Below are 19,488 nucleotides of genomic sequence, written 5' to 3'. Positions count from 1 at the left end.
CCTAACCAGGTCAAGCATCTTCTGGGTTAAGTCACTGTATTAGAACTTATTATACATTCTCTCACTGATTCCAATTAAGTAATGGGTGTAAACATTACCATTCCCGCACTAAAATCTGTATGGGTTTGACAGGATAAGAGCTACTAAAGTTTATGTAAATACAAAATGCAACTAAAATACCTTTAAGACCCACAAAACACACTGCTCAATTCTCAGTAAGGAAAAAGGAAAAATTAACTATAAATTTTAGTTTTATATCTAAATTTGTACAATTATCTCTATGTTTAAGATGGTAAATGAAAAAAAAATCATCACTATTTAGTTTCTAGGTAATCAAATAGAAAACTCAACAGGTCATGCTAAAAATGACACAGTACAACCACCAGTAAGTTAAATACCAGTAAATTTAAAGTTTATACTCCCTAATCTACAATTCTTCAACAATAATTTCTTCTTTTCCACGTGCTCAAAAGTTTCTCTCAAATGACAAAACATGGATGTTATCAATTCTCAATCTGAAGGGCTTATGTCAGCTACTCACCTTTTTCTGAAGAACATTGATTTTCCTTTCCTTCACTTCTAACATATCCTTCATGTCTCGAATCTCTCCAGCCAGTGTCCCCTTCTCTTCTGTGAGGTCCTGCAGCTGTTTTGTTTTTTTATTGAGAAAAGATTCTTTCTCTTCTAGTCGTAATCTCAGTGCATCTACCTGAAATCAGGAAAAAGAAAAAGGGTTGTAGTTTTACAGAGAGGCCATCAGTAACCATCAGTCCTGCCCTGCGAGGAGCATGGGGTAGCAGTATACCTTCTGAGCAGTGTGATCAAACACTGCTCATGTGCACCTCCAGGTGTTTCAAAGCCTACATCTACCTTAAAGTTCTGTTGCATGTGTACCCGAACAGTGATACATTTTTTAAAATATAAGGTTTATATGAAATAAGACATTATGAAATAGTAGTATGTCTCACGTTGTAAAACCAAAGGTTGGGGAAAAAAAAGCACACTAATTCTGTGTGTCTTTGAGAGCCCAGGGAGGGTACAACACGTCTCATGCAGCACCCTCCAGGGATGCTCATGTTCTCCTCAGAGAGTACAATGAGCCATGCCACGGATATCTGGGAGAACAAGACTGACACGTTGAGAAACACTCCTAAATTAGAAAAAGACGTGTTGCCAAGAGGAAGTAAATGCTGCTAGAAGAAAATGTTGTGGAAATGACACTCATGCTCCAGCTTTATGAAAGACTGCTTTCCAAGTACAAAAAAAAAAAAGACAGAGCATACAAAAAAATTCCTATTTCTACCTTAGCTCAAAACTTAGATTATTACAATTTCTGCTTTTCAAGTGTCAGTAATAAAATGATGAAACATAACCTTTATTTTTTCAATGTTAACATTCCAAAGACCATGTGCAAAAAAAGTTTACATGGGTGATGTGGGGCGTGGGGGTGATAGAAGACTTTAATCCTCACCTTCTGTACCAAGAATTGGACAGATAGAAGCTACATCAACATTCAGGAAGTAATGATGCAAGCATGTTATTCAGAGATATCAAAATAACCAGGCATGAAGAGTTTAAACAGGTGGTCTTGAGGAAAAAGAATGGGCCAGGGGTGAGCTGGGGGCTGCTGCATCTGATACCAATTCTTGTTGAACATTTTGCTCATTACACTACCAGCAGGTAAAATTTGGATGAAAGGGGAAAAAAACAAAAGTTGTTTACAAAGGATGCAAGAATACTGTAATACGCCAAAATAAATAGATACGTAAATACTATGAGGACTCAAAGTCAAAGGCAACTGGGAACAACGGAAAGAGGACACTTAGGTTTTAGGCCAGGTTCTGCTTCCATCTTCTACCTGTGAGGATCAGGACAAATAACTCTCACTTCCCCACACGCAGGCTTCCAGACTCAGTTTCTTCATTCATAAAACAAAGTGGTAAGAACAGACTGTCTCTAAGTGCCTGACATTTTATGATTTTAAAGACAGAAATCAGTCATAGGCAGAATACATCAGGGAAGGATGATGATATTAAAGTTACCAGAGTAGAATCTCCTTTTCCTACCCCTTTCCAAGAAAGGGGTGCCAAAGTTGTGTTTTTAAAGGTCAAAGGTGATGGGGAGGTTGGTGAGGAGGTTTTCTAGTTTCTGACCCAGAGAGGAGGATGAAGCTGGGAGGTCCCAGCAAGGGAAAAAGCAATGACGCGTACTTGAAGCCCAGTTGGCCGAATGACCCAGACTGCATTATGAGAGAGGATGGACATTCTGTGCTTGCCGAGGGTGTGAACTGCAGATTCTTCATACATCTGATAGCTGTGTGTCTTCTTACATAATGGCCATAGAGGCCGGGGCGGGTGGGTGAAGGGGATACTCATGTCCTGGGGATCTCTCCTTTTCTAAGTGAAAATTCACGCCAATTGCACTAAAGCTTAAACATCCCAGATTCTCAAGTGGCTTATCTTTGTTTAAAGTTATCTTCGTCTACCAACCTGGAGTAACATCAATACTTCTCTTTGAGCTTTCCTCTTATCTGGTGAAAAAAATATGATTTTTAGTTTATACATAAAGGATGGCATTTAGTGGGTTCCCTGGAAATTGGTGGAACATGCTGAACACTGTAGATCACAGCAGTGGTTAGAAGGGGTTACATATTCGATTGTAGAGATTTGCACACAGGCTGACCAGGATTCAGTGTATATCTGAGAAAAAACTGTGGTCCCATTAGCCCCACATTCTACCTATCAAAGATGAATGGTCTGTATCTGGATCGAAGGAAACACCCAATATCCAAAACCATGATTTAAATAAATTACAATATGGGAGGTAGTGAGTAGTGCTAGAGAGAGTTTAGAAAAAGAGACTCTCTACTGATGAATAATAAGCTTAACATTTGCAGTGCCCTCTGGCTATGTGTGATCTATCAGTGCCCTGCCCCATCTTACTGAGCCCAGAAGAGATAAACAGCAACCTTAGCCGTAAGACTATTTCTCCAGGAATAAAATGGAGAGCAAAGATGGTCGTGATCAACACACTACTCACACCCAAACTCTACATGGCAGGAGGGAGTCTGTGCCAGCTAAGGTCTTTCTTTTGGGAGTTTATTTTCCATGTGCCTGACAGCATGTACTTAGCTTCAAAGGAATTTGAATTGTGCCCTTCAGTCACCTTCACTCTATCTTTACAGCTTTGCACAGTCTCCTAGAATCAAGAAATGAAGCTTAAGGGTCTTTTTTTTTTAGACAAAACTTTGACCTGAACTGCATCCAATTCTCAACCAACATTAGCCCAGTTTGTAGTAAGCAAGCATGACATCATTTCTAAAGTCAAATTTTAACTTCCAGATGGTGCAAAACCACAAGCAGGCACACAGACCTTCTGATGCACAGAAGTTTAAATACAAGGAAGATCAGGCCAGAAAGAACATAGTCTATTAAAAATTAGAATATGCAGTTCCAAACTGAGTAACAATGAGTAGGATTAAAGTTCCCCTCGCTAATACTCGAACCTCACTCGACAGTGTACATCATTTTTAAAAGAATCAGAAAAGCCCTGAAGTTTAGATTATATTCCAACATCAGGTAGAGACATAAAAGTTAAAATGTTTGGGAATATGAAATACCTTTCTCTGCCTCGTCACTCAACACCAAATAATTTTAAGGGCCCTTGACTCTCTCTCAAACTTTGGCAGTCGACTCAATAACAAAACTTGGCAAAGCAAAGAGCACCATCATTTCCCAGGAAAAAAAAAGAAATTAGAACTGTATGATACAGTCAGTGCACAAAGACCCATAGGTTGAATTTCCAATTTTTACATATGACTTAACCACATGGGAACTAGTCACCTAATGTTAAAACTAAGACAATCTTTTCATTTTAGAAGAATTACTCATTACCTTCTGATCCAGTTGTGTATTTGTGTGTATATGCGGGTGCATGTGTGTGCATATTTAAAAGCATATAACATATGAAAATTTAACCTTTTACCTGGCAGTATGAAACATGAAGCATTTGTTATCACTTCTGTTCCAGGTAATAACTTGAAAGAAAAGGACCATGGCAATGAAATGGGCAAAAACTGCCAAAATCAGAGTTAAACATTATTAATCTTCATTGTCATCACCCAGGAATTATAACCAGTTCCAATGGTGAGGTATGTTTCTAGAAGTTCTATATATAAGCTTCCTGACCTTTCTCCCATAAGGTCACATAGGCCTTCAGAAACGGGTACAATATTGTGACAAAACACAAAGTGCTACTTGATGTGCCATGAATAATTTTTAAAAATCAAATGGTTCACTTCAATCTTAAAATGACTACAGCAACACTGAGAAAAAAAAAAAACACTTGAGAGAGAAAAAGGGGCCACTTGAAAATTTTCACAGATTGAATACTACTTACTCGACAACACTTCAGGCATTGAATAAACATGCTATCACAAAGAAAAACTTTAAAAGAAAATGAAACTGGAACATACACAAAGGCTCCCAATATAGTTTTATTTCACATTCAAAGTGTCGTTTGTTTGTTTTTCCTAATAGTAGACTTGGGTTAAGTGTATATTTGAATTTGATTCAACTTGCAATCATTCAAATGAGGAGACAGTTTCAAAGTTGGAAGTATGCATAAAGTACATAGCTTCCAAAGACACAAACACTAAAAATAACCTAAAATCTAAAAGTTGCTGTGGTAGTAACCACTACTTCTCACTCACATCCAATTCTCCTTTCCTTCCTGAACACAGGAACAATTTCCCTTCCCAGCCCCCTTGTGGGAAGATGAGGCCATGTGTTTTATTCATGAAATGTAAGCAGAAGCGACATACATCATTTCCTGTCTATGCCATCCCCACCCTCCTCCCCTTCCTCAGAGATCTTAAAGGCTACATTTTCCAGATGGTGGAGCTAGATGATGGCAGAACCTCCATAAATCTGGATCCTCAAGAGAAGCAGGATCCCCCTAACCTCCTGCCCCCCAATCCCTAACACGGGTTGGACGTAACAGTATGATGTGTTAAACCACTCATCAATAATTACAATAATTTCCCCTGGTTTTACTAAAAAGTGTGCGCCTTAAAGCTAGAAAGGTCTGTCTTAGAGACTACCATAAACCTAAACGAAATCTACTCCTTCCATGTGTGTTAAGACCTCAAAATCTACTTTCCCCTAACCTCTCACTCCAATTCCAAAGAAGGGGGGAAATGTCAGAGGGCCAAGGCCAGAGCTGAAAGGAAGAAGTAGCAGAACCCTAGGGAGTGAACACAGAGGTTAAAGATCAAGACCTTGGGGAGAAAAGAAAGAGAGACGGAAGAGGAAGAGTCTCCTTAAGCACATTGGTTTGAACTTCAGTTTGTATCAATATCAACAAGTGGCTCAAGTAGACAACTCTGTTTTGCAAAGTCTCTGCGTTGCAAATATATGTGTTCAAGCAACTCATGGCAATGGCCATGGACTTACCCACGGGCCTTCCAAATGTCAGGAACAACACTAAGGTGTTATGAGCAGAATGTGGATAATAAGAGTACCTCTTTCACCAAGTTATGTTAAAGATTAAATTAAATAACACATATATTGCACTTAGCACAGTGCCTGGCACCTAGAAGCACTCAATACATTTTTGCTATTATTATTATATTTTATTATTCTGCTTTCCACAGCCTCTAACCCAGTGATTTATACACTGTAGGAATGCAATAAAGGTTGCTAATCAACAACCCTCAGGAAAAGTGAAGAACGAGCAAGTAAGTTTTTGTGCTCTAACATGTACCAGAGTGTTACATTGTCTGTCATTTACTTTAAAATATTTCAGCATACACAGTATGGTATGTGTGTCTATGTGGAGGGGGTGCCTGGGTGGGTGGATAGATGGGTATATTTCCCAAATGCAAAAAAATTCTCCAGGGGTAGTTAATTAGCCTATGAAAGATTTCAGTTAAAAGCTGAGATGCCAGAGTCAACTACCAAAAGTGCCTCAATATTCTTTATATTTGATGAGTACCTGAAATTTGGTCAATTAACATAATTGATGTGAGGAGTGATTTTTCCTTGGTGAAATGGGCAGTGTTCGAGATGTGTGGATTGGCTAGAAATGTTGCACAGACACTTCCACCCTTCCAGAAACAAGACTGAAGACAGTGTGTCCAATGAAAATATGATGCAAGCCACATATGTAATTTTTCAATTTTAGTAGCCAAGTTTAAAAAGTAAAAAGAAACAGGTAAAATTAATTTTAATGATATATTTAACTTAACCCTATATCAAAACCCTAATTTTGATAACACTATATCAAAAATATTACTCTTTAACATGTAATCAATATTAAAAAATTAATAATATATTTTACATTTTTTGTATTGTCTTCAAAATTCAGCATTTATTTTATACTTTTAGCATATCTCAATTAGAATTAGCCACATTTCAGGTGCTCAATAGCCCCATATGGCTCATGGCTACCATATTGGACCATGCATGATTCCAATAAGCCCCAAAGTTTCAACCCTTAGATTTTGATCTCCCCACATATAATTAATCTCTAATTATAGCAAAAGTTGCCTTTCAGAAAAAAATGACCTTCAGGAACTGCACCATTAAAAATTAACTTATAGATGAGGGTGTGTCTATCTCTTACCCTATACTTAGGTTATGTCTTTCTACTCTTCGACTTCTGCACCTATTTTGATTTCAAATTTCTCTTCTCTGTAGGTGCTCTTTCTATCTCCAGTAACTAGAATTATTTATTCATTCATTCAACAAATACGAAGACTTGATTTTGTGCCAGGCACTGTCCTAGTTTAGAGATACAGCCTTTTAACAAGACTGTCAGGTCATGACTTATTGAACCATATATTTGTGAAGTTGGAGGTGAGGTAGAGCAAATAAGTATTACGTAAATATTATCAGTAAACATGATTTTTAGGGTAAGAGGAAAGTAATACAAATATAAGAACATATGTAAAAGCCTTGTAAAAAAAAACTGGATGAAAAAAGGCTAATTTGTGGCTATCTGTGTTTATTGGTGAAAATGTATATTGTGTGTTTGGGTACATACAAAATAATAAAATTCATGATTTAGCAAATGTCTATCAGCTATTATAAATTAGACTTGGACTGACACTTTGATATTCATTAAAATGGTTTATTTAACTGATGGCTACTCTTTACTATCCCATCTTAGAACACTAAATGGTCTTTATTGATTTGTTTTTGCTTTGTTTCATTTTGGCTGTGCCACATGGCTTGTGGGATCTTTGTTCCCCGACCAGGAACTGAATTCGTGCCCCCGGCAGTGAAAGCTTGGAGTCCTAACCACTGGACCGCCAGGGAATTCCCTAAATGGTCTTTATTGATCTTTAAATAAGTTGTGCTTTATACATGCTCCTCTGCTGTCAAGATAACTTTGGATTTTAATAAATTTAAGTCGTTAAAAAAGAGCCTTGTAATACTAGTAAGGATGAACACATGGTATGTATTCTTTTTTAAAATATTATGTTCTAGCTTTGTCCATTAAAAAAAGCTTAGAAAAAAGTGACCATCTTAGTAACAATGATCACCCACCCCAAATACTGTCTCTTAAAACCATTTCTAACTAAAACAAATCAGTTTCACTGTAGAAATGATTGATTTTAGGTCTGTGGCAAGAAACTGTACACAGTAAGTATAGAATACCTTGTTGAACCAGAAAGCAAGGAATTGTGAAAAAACAATAGTCTTTTTGTTGGTCAAGGATGGGACAATTTGATGCTACTGTATGAACAGACATTGCGGGGGTGGGGGAGCGGGTATGGAGGCCAGGGACAGGCAGTCATCTGGAGGAGAGACACTGGCTGCCACAACTAGGATGGAGGTGGTGGAGAAGGAGAACGTGGCTGTGTTTGAGATATATTTTGAGAAACAATCAGGAGGCAGCTGGGAGAGCTGCAGGTTTGTAATTATGGGCAGGGGGGAAGGAAGGAAGGAATCAAAGGTTACTCCTGGGTTACTGGCTGGAATAGACAGTGGAATTATTGTCTGTTATGGGAAAGACTAGGGAGAATCAGACTTGAGGTCAGAAATCAAGAGTTCAGGATTAGGTACATGTAGCTTGAGATGCTAGGAAACATTAAAAAGGTAAATGGCTATAAGAATTGGAAGCTCCTGAGACAAGAGAACCTGGACTAGAGTCTAACCTACTTGTGGGCGAGCAGTCCTGTAATTATATCAACATTCCTCCAGAAGACTAATGAGGACATCTTCTGCATATTTACAGATTTACTTCCACATAGATGCATTTACTCCCAGTGAGATCAAGTCAACAAAAACTTGTGAGGAGAGGACATCTACACAACTGAAAACTGAGAGAAATCCCTTTCCTAAAAGGGTCCCTGGTTTTCAGTCTTAGTTAAAAGGTCTCCCTACCCCTCGCAGTAAGAGATATGATCTTATCAATTACACCTTTAAGCTCTTCAAGACGACCAGTTAATGTCAATCATGTATTTACCCTCCTGTTGATCAATGGAGTGATAATGACCGGGGTAAAAAAAAGACTAGATAATCCCAATTCCGTGTGCTGGCTTTCATCTAGCAACCCAAAACTTAAACATTTGACCAAGGAAAAAAAATCTATACTATATTTTAAGATATTTAAATAGCACAAAGAGTAACAATAATGGCTGTATTATACATTGCTTCATAATTTACAATATACTTTTCTCTTAAATTATAAGTCTGTTCTTTCATACAATTTCAATTCGAAAAATAAAATTCAGGTATATTCAGTATTGCATAAACACATGCTATGCTTATAAAAGTTAAGTTACAATCACCAACTTGTTAACACAGTTAAAATTTTCAGGTTGTAAAGATGCATTTTGTCTTACCTACCCGTCAAAAAATTATACCCAACTCCCACATGCCACCTACTTGAAGAAAACAATACTGGGTTAAGAATGCTTTGTATCACCTACATGGAAGGATTCATATCATATGTGGGTTAATAATCCAGCCAACTTCATAAAGCCTGTTTTCATACTTAAGTTTTTGGCTACTTCTTACACTAAAATTAGGTGGTTTTAAGTGACTAGTCCAAAGTTCAAAATTTAATGTTCAGTTCAGTTCCAGCAAATTTCTGAAAACACATGGGAATTGTAACTCATGTGTTAATACTTAAAGTTTTTGTTAATAAAACTTCCAACACTAACCTTACCTCATTGAACTTACCTCACTGGTTTTTATGCTCACTATAAAACTATAGCTGTCATAATATTTTTGAATTACTACAAAAGGAAGTAAGCCATTCCAAAGTCAATGTTATTTTGCAACATGATGATAGTTATAAATTCAAAATACTTAAAACCAATTTGCAAAGCTATCAATCTTAGTACCTCCTAACATTTGAAAAGCCCGTCTTCAAAACATTTACTATTACCAAAAAAACAAGTTTAAGAAAACACCATGTATCATTCATATTGCACTTTCCCTTCAAGTAAGCACATTAAATTTAAACACGAAAAATTTTAAATATTGGTCCTACTTAGATATGCCATCAACTTTCTAAACTATCACTGAACCCAAAGAACTTAAATCACTGATAATTTGGTACCAAGATTAAGTAATCATTTTGTGATCTCAAGGTCAGTTATTTTCAATAAATCCAAATAAGTAACCTCCATCCAGGTATGTGTGACATGTTTGTAACTGACTAACAAATTAGAAACCACAGTCCTTTTATTTAAAGGAGAATTAAACCTGTATTTTAAAGTCATGTCTCTCAAATCAGGGCCCATACTCCTGGAGGATGGGGACCTATGTTCAAGGATCCACGAGTTTGCTATAAGACATATTTTATGTTATATTTTCTTTTTAATGATTATCTCAAAGTTAAAGCGAACTTATTCTGGATCATATAAATAACTCCTTATAATCAAGGACTGTTAAACGATCTCAATACCTGCCTTTGTATTTGCACTTAAGATTCTTTGGGAATGAAATGGAGAAAGCATAGAAGAAATATATCTTATTTCTCTGATATGTTCCCTCCTCCAATCTTGGCCACAGGATATAAAGGTGAACATGCAAACAAGGGGCTTATCAGTACTACAGAAACAGCAATCAGTGAGGAAACTAGATTAATACACAGCACACCACCATGCAGACTTCTGAGCGAGCATCTGAGCCACAGCGGTTGGCACCATATTCATATCAGGTATAAATTTACGTCCAGCAAACACAATTCTTCTCCATATAAAGTTAATATAATTCATTTAAAGTTTATAGGCCTTGACATTGTATTTTCATTTAGTGTGTAATTTTGATTTGGTTTCATAGTTCTGTAAGAGCTATAAGCATACCTAGTCTTATCTTTGTACCTAATTAAGTAACGTAAGTAATAATTATTACATAAAACAATACTGGGTGTCTATAATGTTCTTTTTTTCCTTTAAAAGGAATTTCTTCCCAAGTGTGAGACATACTGCTCTAAAGTAAACAGTATTTGTTCTTTGAAAGCCTCCTGGGTGTTGTGCAAAAATTAATTGGGGGAGTGGAGGTTCGTTCTATGATCAAGTCAACTTGGGAAACACAGCTAGCTCTCCCGATTTATGGTAGACATTATCATACTAAAGGTTCTGAAGTCCCACAGCCGAGACCTTACTTACTTTTCCCAAACCTATCCAACCACAGAACCCGTATTTTTCTAAGAACACAACAATACCCTTCAGAAAATTTTATGAAAGATTGTTCTCGAGTATCTTTTCACAATCACATTTTTAAGGCATGGCACAGATATGAAATGTTTGAGTCTGGTGAAATGGGGACACACCACTGGACTAGATTCAGAAGGCCTTGGCTCAGAGTCAAGAGATACATGTGAGACATCCTCTGGGGCTAGCAGTTTGTTAGGTGAGGAACCAGGGTGCCTCATACATTCCTCAGGGCCACCTAGGAGGTAGGTACTGTTCACAAGTTAAAACACTGAAGCTCAGAGGGCGTTCAGGGCTAATGTGGTAGACTGTGTTAAAGCCTTATCTTCTAGTTCAAGATCCACTCCAGCCTACATCCCAAGTTCATTTCTGGCTCTGCCAAAACCTGAGGGTGAGACCTTCAAGAAAGTCACTTGCTTCTTAGGGACTCATCTACCTCCTCTATAAACCAACAAAACTTTGCTCAATGACCTCTAAGGTCATCACCTACTCGAAACTTTCATGATGTCAGGAGGTGAGTAATCCAGACACTAAAACATATTTTAAAGCTTTGAAGTTAAAACAGTTTGGTATTGATACAGGAAGAAAAAGACAGAGGAAATCCGAAATAGATTCACATACTTAGAGAAATTTAGTATATGATAATAGTGGCACTAGATTAGTAAAAAACAATAGATTATTCAATTAATAATGGCTAAACTCTGACTACCCATTCAGAAAAATAATAATAAAGGTAAATCCTTACCTAATTCCTCATGACAAAAACAAATTCCTGATGAAAAGTCCTAGAAGAAAATATTGGGGCCCTTCTTTTTACTTTTGAAGCATGGAAGTCCTTCTAAGCAAGAGAAAAAGCTTAGATACCATAAAGGAAAAGATAGACAAATAAGATTAAATACAAATGAAAATATTTTCATGAAAAAAGACAAAAGGTAAATTGCAGGAAACTTTTGTGGAGGCCAAAAGTAAAATGCTATGTGTGTCTCTGTATGCATAATATGTTTCCAATGGGGAATAAGAGAAGGAGAATTTGCTTGTTGTGTGCATAGAATTTTTCTGGAAAGATGCATAAGCAAATAAATAAGAGTTTATTAAATGCCTACTATATGCTCAGTCACATAAGTGATAAAAACAAGGATTAATTTAACACATTAGTAAATTCCACCTGTAAGCTAACTAAGGCAAAATACATTGTTGGAAGGCAGGAAAGAGTAATAGCTACAAGTAGGGGCTCTTGAGCTAGACTCCTCAAGTTCAAATCTTAACCTTCCACTTACTCACCATGACCTAGAAAAAGATACAATCTCTCAAAACTTTAGTTTCCCCACCCATAAAATGAGGATAATAGTAGTACCAATGCCCCAAGGATTAATCGAAACATGACTTGCAAGGTGCTTTATTAAAATGTACTAAGAAATAAAGTAGAAACAAACAATGAACAGTGGCTACTGCTTAATACTGAATAGTAACATAAATTACGATTACCATGATAAATAATATATTCCATCATCTATATATGATTGGCAAATTTAGTCATTAGAGTACTATATGTTATATTCTAGCAGCTACCATTGAAAGCTAATTGTACTGACAACAATGATGGTAACATTAGCTAACACCCACGGGGCAGTTTCATGTGCCCATGTGCACTTTGAGACAGGGAGTTAATGCTCTCCATTTTCAAGGCCCAGAGCCACACAGATTACAGGTGGCAAAGACAAGACTGGAGCACATGTCTACCAGACTCCAAAGGGCCTACTCTGGATCAAGCTCAAAAGGAGGAAAGCTGGAAATATTTGAATAGTATAAATGACAACCACAGGAGTGAAGAGGAATATGGCATGAAGCAAAGAAATGTAAAACTGCTTAAATTATGAGATGTATTTTATCCTGTCTGATATACTGGTATTGGTAGGTATTGTTTATAGGTGAAAACATAGATGCTCTGAGGGATCTCCAGGCTAACATGGTAGTACTGTGATTTATATATTTATCATATATAATGTATATGTATATATTATGTCTATCTTTATATATCATATGTTAAATTCTATATGATAATATAATATATATTTATATAAATATATTTACATTTATATAACTATTATATATATACAATTAAATCATATGTTTGCTGTCTCATATCACATAAATACATAATATATGTAATATATAACACATGGCAGGATACAATAGCTCTAGTCTCCATCCATGTCTAAAATGCACTGAACAAAATGTCATCAGTGAGAAAATCCTGCAAAATGCCACCTATAGGTATACACCATTCCATCTACATATTCTTATGATGTTTCAACATGAGCCAAATATTTACTACAGAAATAGTTTTCATAGGTTTGCTTTTCAAAATAGTGAAAACACTTCTTCTATCCTAAGATATTCAGACAGGTCTTTTACTCACACAGATAGCTGAAGGAAAGGAAGGTTGACTACTGAAGTTCCACTGTAACACACCCCACTAGGGTGTGTGCTGAATTTAGGAACACATTCACTTTTAAGCCAAGTTGAGGCTTCACATCATTGACTTTTAGGTAGAGCATAAATGATTGTGAAATGGGTGGTACCACCAAACCCTGTGCAAATTCACCTTGGCCAGAGTAAGCAATTGTTTCTCTGTTGGGACTTGTTATAGACTCTTCCAACTTGGAAGCATTTTGTTACTAAGGAACATGGAGCTGGAAATAAACTGAGTTCCAGGAGTGAAGACGATCGCTATAAAAACCAATTAAACCAGAAGCAAAACCCGCCATGATGTTTTAAAAATTAAAACCATGCTACATACATTCTTTGGTCATTTCTTTTCCCTAAAGGGAAACAAACAACCATCTCTTTCTGGGTTCACCATCACTGCTCCTGAAAACAATCTACCGTGATCAAAGCACTATTATGGCAGGGAACATTTTGGTATGGAAAATTTTTGTGTGTATGTGTGTGAATTTACCATGTGTGCAATGGGTCAATAATATTCTACTGTATTCTTCTTCCAGCAGTGGTTTCTTTGTTTAGAGTTCTACAATTTTATGACAGAAATCACAAGTGAGCTGCTCAAAGAATAACAATTGGTGACTGGGAGTTCCCACCGTTTTCAACATCTGTAAAATGAGGAAATTGAACTTACTGTTCCAGTTTCAACTCTGACATTCTGTGATTTTATGATTCTATCTTGTTAGTTCATATTCTACAACACTGGAATGCATCAAACCACCCACATACTAAGGGACTATTATTTCTGAGCAGCCTGATATCCTATAAGCAAACCTGGTCACTGGGCATTTACCCATTTAAACAGTATTTTCATTGCAACACAAGGAGGTGGGAAAGATAGCACTTTGCATCACTTTTAGTCTTGCAAACAGAAGTGTCTTGGATAGAAAATAACTAAAAATCATAGCCCTACCTTTCACAATTACCAGTTACACAGAGAGGAGAGAAATGTGCTGACAGCATCCTATCTGGCTGAAACACAAGAAATGCCCAGAAATGAGAGCAGTAATCTAAAAGGAAGTACTGTCTGAGCCAGAGGGGGGAAAATATGTCTAGAAACTACAACCTTCTGATGATGGGGAAACCAAATGCACCAAGTGAGCTTGCCACTTCACTGCATTTCAAATACAACCTAATTTATACAAAAGACAAGATGAGCAAGGATGTTGTCAGGACAAACATACTGCCAGATTCATATATATCCATGTAGAAAGCAGAATTTGAGTCTTTTAGAAGCTGTCACCATTAACCAGAATAGTCCCAATTTCTTCTATAGATTTAGAAGTGGAGCATACAGGAGGGCAATTCTTCCCTCCTACGTTTCTTCTCACCAGGCACTTTGGATCCTGCGGCAAAGCACATAAAGGACCAGAAACATGCACAAACACCTCCACCCTATCCCCAAAGCATTCCCTAAGAGGAATACATGTTTTGCTGGACAAAATAATATGTTTGGGCCCCATGTCCATTAAGTTTGAATTCCTTAGCCTCTTATGGAACTCTTTCAATGAGACTGTCTGTTCATGCCTCTAGAGTACCTGCTCTGTTTATCACCTCAGGGATTCTCCTGCCTCACACGCCCACTCCAGCTGATCGGGAAGTAGCTTTATAGAGCCCTTTGTTAAGAAGGATTCTGAGGCTACATCCAGAATTGGTGAGAAGATTGGCAAGATAAAGAGGTGATGTCTGCTAGGCACAACAACTGTATGCCAATTTTGGATCTCTGCATCTAGAACACCCAACCCTGAACCTTCACCCTCATGTGCACAGCTGGCTCCCTGTCCTTGAATTAGGCTTTTCTTAAGTATCCTCCAATCTTGAAAAACCTTCATAGTATCTACAGTAGGTTGACTGGTGGCTCCCAAAAAGATACGTCCATGTTCTAGAACCTGTGAATGTGACCTTATTTGAAAAAAGGGTCTTTCCACATGTAATTATGGATCTTGAGATGACATCATCCTGGATTATCTGGGTGGACCTTAAATCCAATGATAAAGGTCCTTATAAAAGACATACAGATCAGAGACACAGACTCTGAAGAAGGAAAAGGCCATGTGAAGGTAGAGGCAGAGACTGGAGTTATGCAGACCAAGTCAAGGAATGCCTGGAGCTCTAGAAGCTGGAATGGAAAAGACAAGGGAGGACTCTTCCCTAGAGCCTCTGGAAGGAGTGCAGCCTTGCTAACACCTTGATTTTGGATAACTGGCCTCCAGAACTGTCAGACAATAAACTTTTGTTGTTTTAAGCCACCAATTTTGTGGTAGTGTATTACTATGTGTAATCCTAGCATTTCCAAAAGTATTTCCAGAGGAAACCAGTTCTACAAGTACTCTTGTTGGGGGATAAAGGACTGGGAGTAAAGTGGGGGAAATGTTCCAAGGTAAAATTAATTTGGGAAATCCTCTTTCTAGAACTTGCAAAATGCTCTGTGAAGTCCACTTTAACTTCGGTTAATCAGCATTTCCCACGCTTATTTGACTCCAACACTCATTTTTATAACATCCTATTAATATCCCAGGGAACACACTGTGGAAAATACTGCACTAGCAGTATGGACTAAGCACCCAAGTCCAGGGCACAGTGGCAGGTCTTAGAAATATAACATTTAGAAGATTCCCTTAGAAGCTTACATGGCCACACATAATGCAACATGATTTAAATCTACACTTAACAAAATGATCACATACTAAAAGTGGGTTAGAGTAGTCCCACTGGAAGGAAATTTCTTCATTTTGACTGCTAGCAATTCTAAGTATTGTTTATACAAAGGAGTAAAATAGCCTATAAAATTTACATTTTTCAAATGCCAAATTTTGTCTTGACAAATTTTGTTAAGAATCCCCGTGAACTTGAAAAAAGACATTTTCGGAAATACCTTCCCTCAGAAGATCAGGGCTAAAGTGTGCTTTCATTCCATTCCTTTCTATATATTCCCCATCATCACAAGTTACTTTCATTAACATTATTAAATTGCAATATATTTATGCTTGAATCATGGTAAAGTTAAAAGCTGTAAAAATAATCTCTTGGTTATTTCATGACTGCACATGCTACGAAAATTATAAGGAAGATGGAATTACAAGGAAGGGAGCCTTAAAATGCATTCTCTTACCTCTGATAATTGTCCTCAACACAGAAATTTTGGGGTAAATCAAATTATGGAGGAAAAAAATCCTCCTCTGTTTTTCTCTTCTTGGTACAGTTCTGAATGCAAAGTTATTTTCCAGGCAAAGATGAGTGAAACTCTGCTCTTTCTAATCTCTGTAAAGACTATGAAAATAAAGATATCCATTTCATTGGACAGGATGATGCCTGCTCTGAAAAGCAACCATTCTCTGCTGTGATTGGAGATGAGTGGACAGAACCTGCACTCTTTGAGCTGTGGCCATGTAGGCCTCCAGACTGCACCTCCATAATCCTTTCCACACCTCAGGAAAGCAAACACCACAAGAGCTGCTTTATGTCACCAATGAAGATAAGAGCATTTACACATTGGACAATAACAATATTGTAATTTAACAAAAGAGAGCAACGGTTTTCCTTCAAAGAGTTCACATTATTCATATATATGCCTTCACTATTCCCATATGATTTTTGAGGGGCTCATTTCAGTCCCTCTTTAAAACAACAACATTGTAATAATAACAAAACTACTGCTAATTATTGAATGCCTTAACTACTACATGCCAGCCTAAGGGTATGATGATGAAGCAGAGAGTATCACTCCTGTTTTCAGAGAAAAAAAGTGAGCCTTAGGAAAGTGAAGGACTTAGCGCATGACCCCACATCCACTAGAAGTCAGAACTGAGCCTTATCTGCGCATCAGAATAGCCTGGACACTAGGCACCTGGAGGACTTAGGTGACAAACAGGATTCAACAACTCAGCTTTTCTGCCTCCCACATCAGGGCCTGGAGAAGCCCTTATACTTTCAGTGTCCCAATAATGTAGGGGAGGAAGTCATTCATTAGAGAAGAAAATGTACTAAGTTGGAAATACTCCACTCAGCAAGAGGAAATTGGGTTGCTCTAAGCCTAAGGGGAGAGAGTCAAGATGTCTGTGCTGAGACCTTCTGAGCTGGGGAAAGTAGGCTATACATGTCTTGGCCAAGAAGCATCCCAGCTTCCCCTCATCCTCTGCAACGTGTGCTGGTTTGGGGAGCATAAAAATGGAGTTTGCTTGGGCTTCCTGTCGGAATTAAACTTCAAATCCAGTGAAACAGGGCAGGCACTTTCAATAACAATCGTTACCAGATCCTTGTCACCTGGATGTTCTTACACTCATATTTTATTCAAGTGTTCACTGGCTAACCTTTCCCTCCCTTAATTTCACTTACAAAGCAGACTGGAGTCGCAAATTAAATGCCAAGGAGGTCAAGCCAATGACACTAAAGAGTGACTCTGGCTGGGTGGGGACTGGGTGAACTGGGGAAAACACATCTCATTCCAAGGGGCAGCGACTCTCTCAGCCCCTGGGCAAGGTTGCCAAGACGGAAGCATGCCAGTGCTGCAGAGCTTCCCCTTATTTAAGAGAAACTACAAATCTACATTATTATGTGACACATCCTGATATTTTTATTTCTAGCACCTTTTTAAAATTTCTTTAAGAAAAAAAAAAAGAACACTGGATGAGTCCATTAAACTAAATCTGTGGATAGGATTCACCTTGTGGGTTTCCAGCTTGTAAAACTTCTGCTAAACATTATGGAGTTAAAGAATGAGGAGTAAGTTAAGATCACTTCATTTAAAAGAACAGCAGAGACAGCTTGTTAACAATGTTATGTTTTCCTAAGAAAAGATTTACTCTGAATTTATAATAAGACAAAGAATAATATGCAATTTTGTGTCCTTTCTACTGATATGTTGATATTCTGAACTTCTAAAAGGTTGGGGAGAAGGGCAGAAATTAAGTTAAATTTCTTCCAATTAACCCATCAATTCTGATAAGCAGTTGGTTTTATCTTTTGGACGTTAACTGAAAAATTGTCAAAAACATATGTATTAGTCACCAAATTGGTATATTAGCACTATTTTCAAAAATTTATTTAACAACTTTTTTGTCAACATTGACTAAGTTCCAGGCTCTACTTTGAGCTCTGAGGAAACAAACAACGGTGTATGAGATAGTCCGATCTTTTTCACTGGAATGATAAACTAGTAAGAAAGACAGTTAAATAACCAATCCCAATAAAGTCTGGCTACCTGTTATGATAGAGAAGGTAGAGAGTGCTACTAACTTAGACTTAGAGCACCTACATTAGTCTAGGATGAATTAGGGAGAGTTGCCTCAAGGAGGAGACACTGAAGCTGAGACTGAAGGGACAGGGGTCAGTGAAAGGGAGACAATCATTTCAGATATAAAATACCTCAAATCTTTAAGCAGGAGATAGAGCTACTGGTGGGGAACCTACACAGAAATCTCTTTCTAACAATGAAAGGTCACAAAGAGAAATCAAGGAAACACTCCATTTGCCATCAAATCAAAAAGAATAAAATACCTAGGAATAAACCTACCTAAGGAGGCAAAAGACCTGTACTCAGAAAACTGTAAGATACTGATGAAAGAGATAAAAGATGACACAAACAGATGGAGAGATATACCATGTCCTTGGATTGGAAGAATCAATATTGTGAAAATGATTATACTACCCAAAACAATCTACAGATTCAATGCAAACCCTATCAGACTACCAGTGATGGGGCAGGGGGCAGTGAGAGATGAGAAAGATGAACTGAACCATGTTGTGGATTCTGGCTTCTATCCTGATGGCAATGGGAAGTGACATGATCAGACATGCTCTTGAGAAGGAGAACTCAGCAAGGATGTGCTAGGGCCAAAGTATTACTGTGTGCACAGACACAACCTTCCGTCCTCTTTCTAGGAGGGATGAATTTTCACTTGCTGGGTCAGCTCTCAGTCTCCCCTTCGTTGTACAAAATCCAAGCAAGGGACTAAGCTAGCAGTTCTAACCTAGAGAGGGCAATCCTGCCTCCCTTGGAACATTTGACAATGTCTGGAGACATTTTTGATTGTCACAATTGGGATATAAACAGGTGTGACTAACATCTAGTAGATAGCATCCAGGGAAGTCCCTCCACCACAAGGGATTATCCAGCTCAAAATGTCAATAGTTCCAAGGTTGAGAAACTCTGGAATAAGCTAAGAAAAACTGAAAGTCAATCTATATCTATTTATCTATATATAGTTTTTAAAGGGACAGGAAGAGAGAGAGGGAGAGATTCCAAAATGCTGTATGGGACTTCCCTGGTGGCACAGTGGTTAAGAATCTGCCTGTGAAGGCAGGGGCCACAGGTT

The 19,488-nt window shown here is 37.7% G+C and overlaps 1 protein-coding gene across 5 annotated transcripts in view; it reads right to left on the bottom strand.

The window, feature by feature from the left end:
• The window catches only part of ERC2 (ELKS/RAB6-interacting/CAST family member 2), a 962,057-nt gene that overhangs the window by 592,177 nt on the left and 350,392 nt on the right, over positions 1-19,488 (bottom strand). For all 5 annotated transcript variants that reach the window (XR_004482334.2, XR_007479446.1, XR_004482336.2 and 2 more), the window contains exon 7: positions 542-709. Coding sequence is in view for 1 of the 5 variants with exons in the window: in XM_049715281.1 (XP_049571238.1) it covers positions 542-709 (168 nt within the window). In the remaining 4 variants the exon portion in view is untranslated. The remainder of the gene's footprint in view (positions 1-541; positions 710-19,488) is intronic.

This window comes from Orcinus orca, chromosome 10 (genome assembly GCF_937001465.1).
Source record: "Orcinus orca chromosome 10, mOrcOrc1.1, whole genome shotgun sequence".
Taxonomy (NCBI): Eukaryota; Metazoa; Chordata; class Mammalia; order Artiodactyla; family Delphinidae; genus Orcinus; species Orcinus orca.
This window is presented reverse-complemented; position numbering and strand designations above follow the sequence as displayed.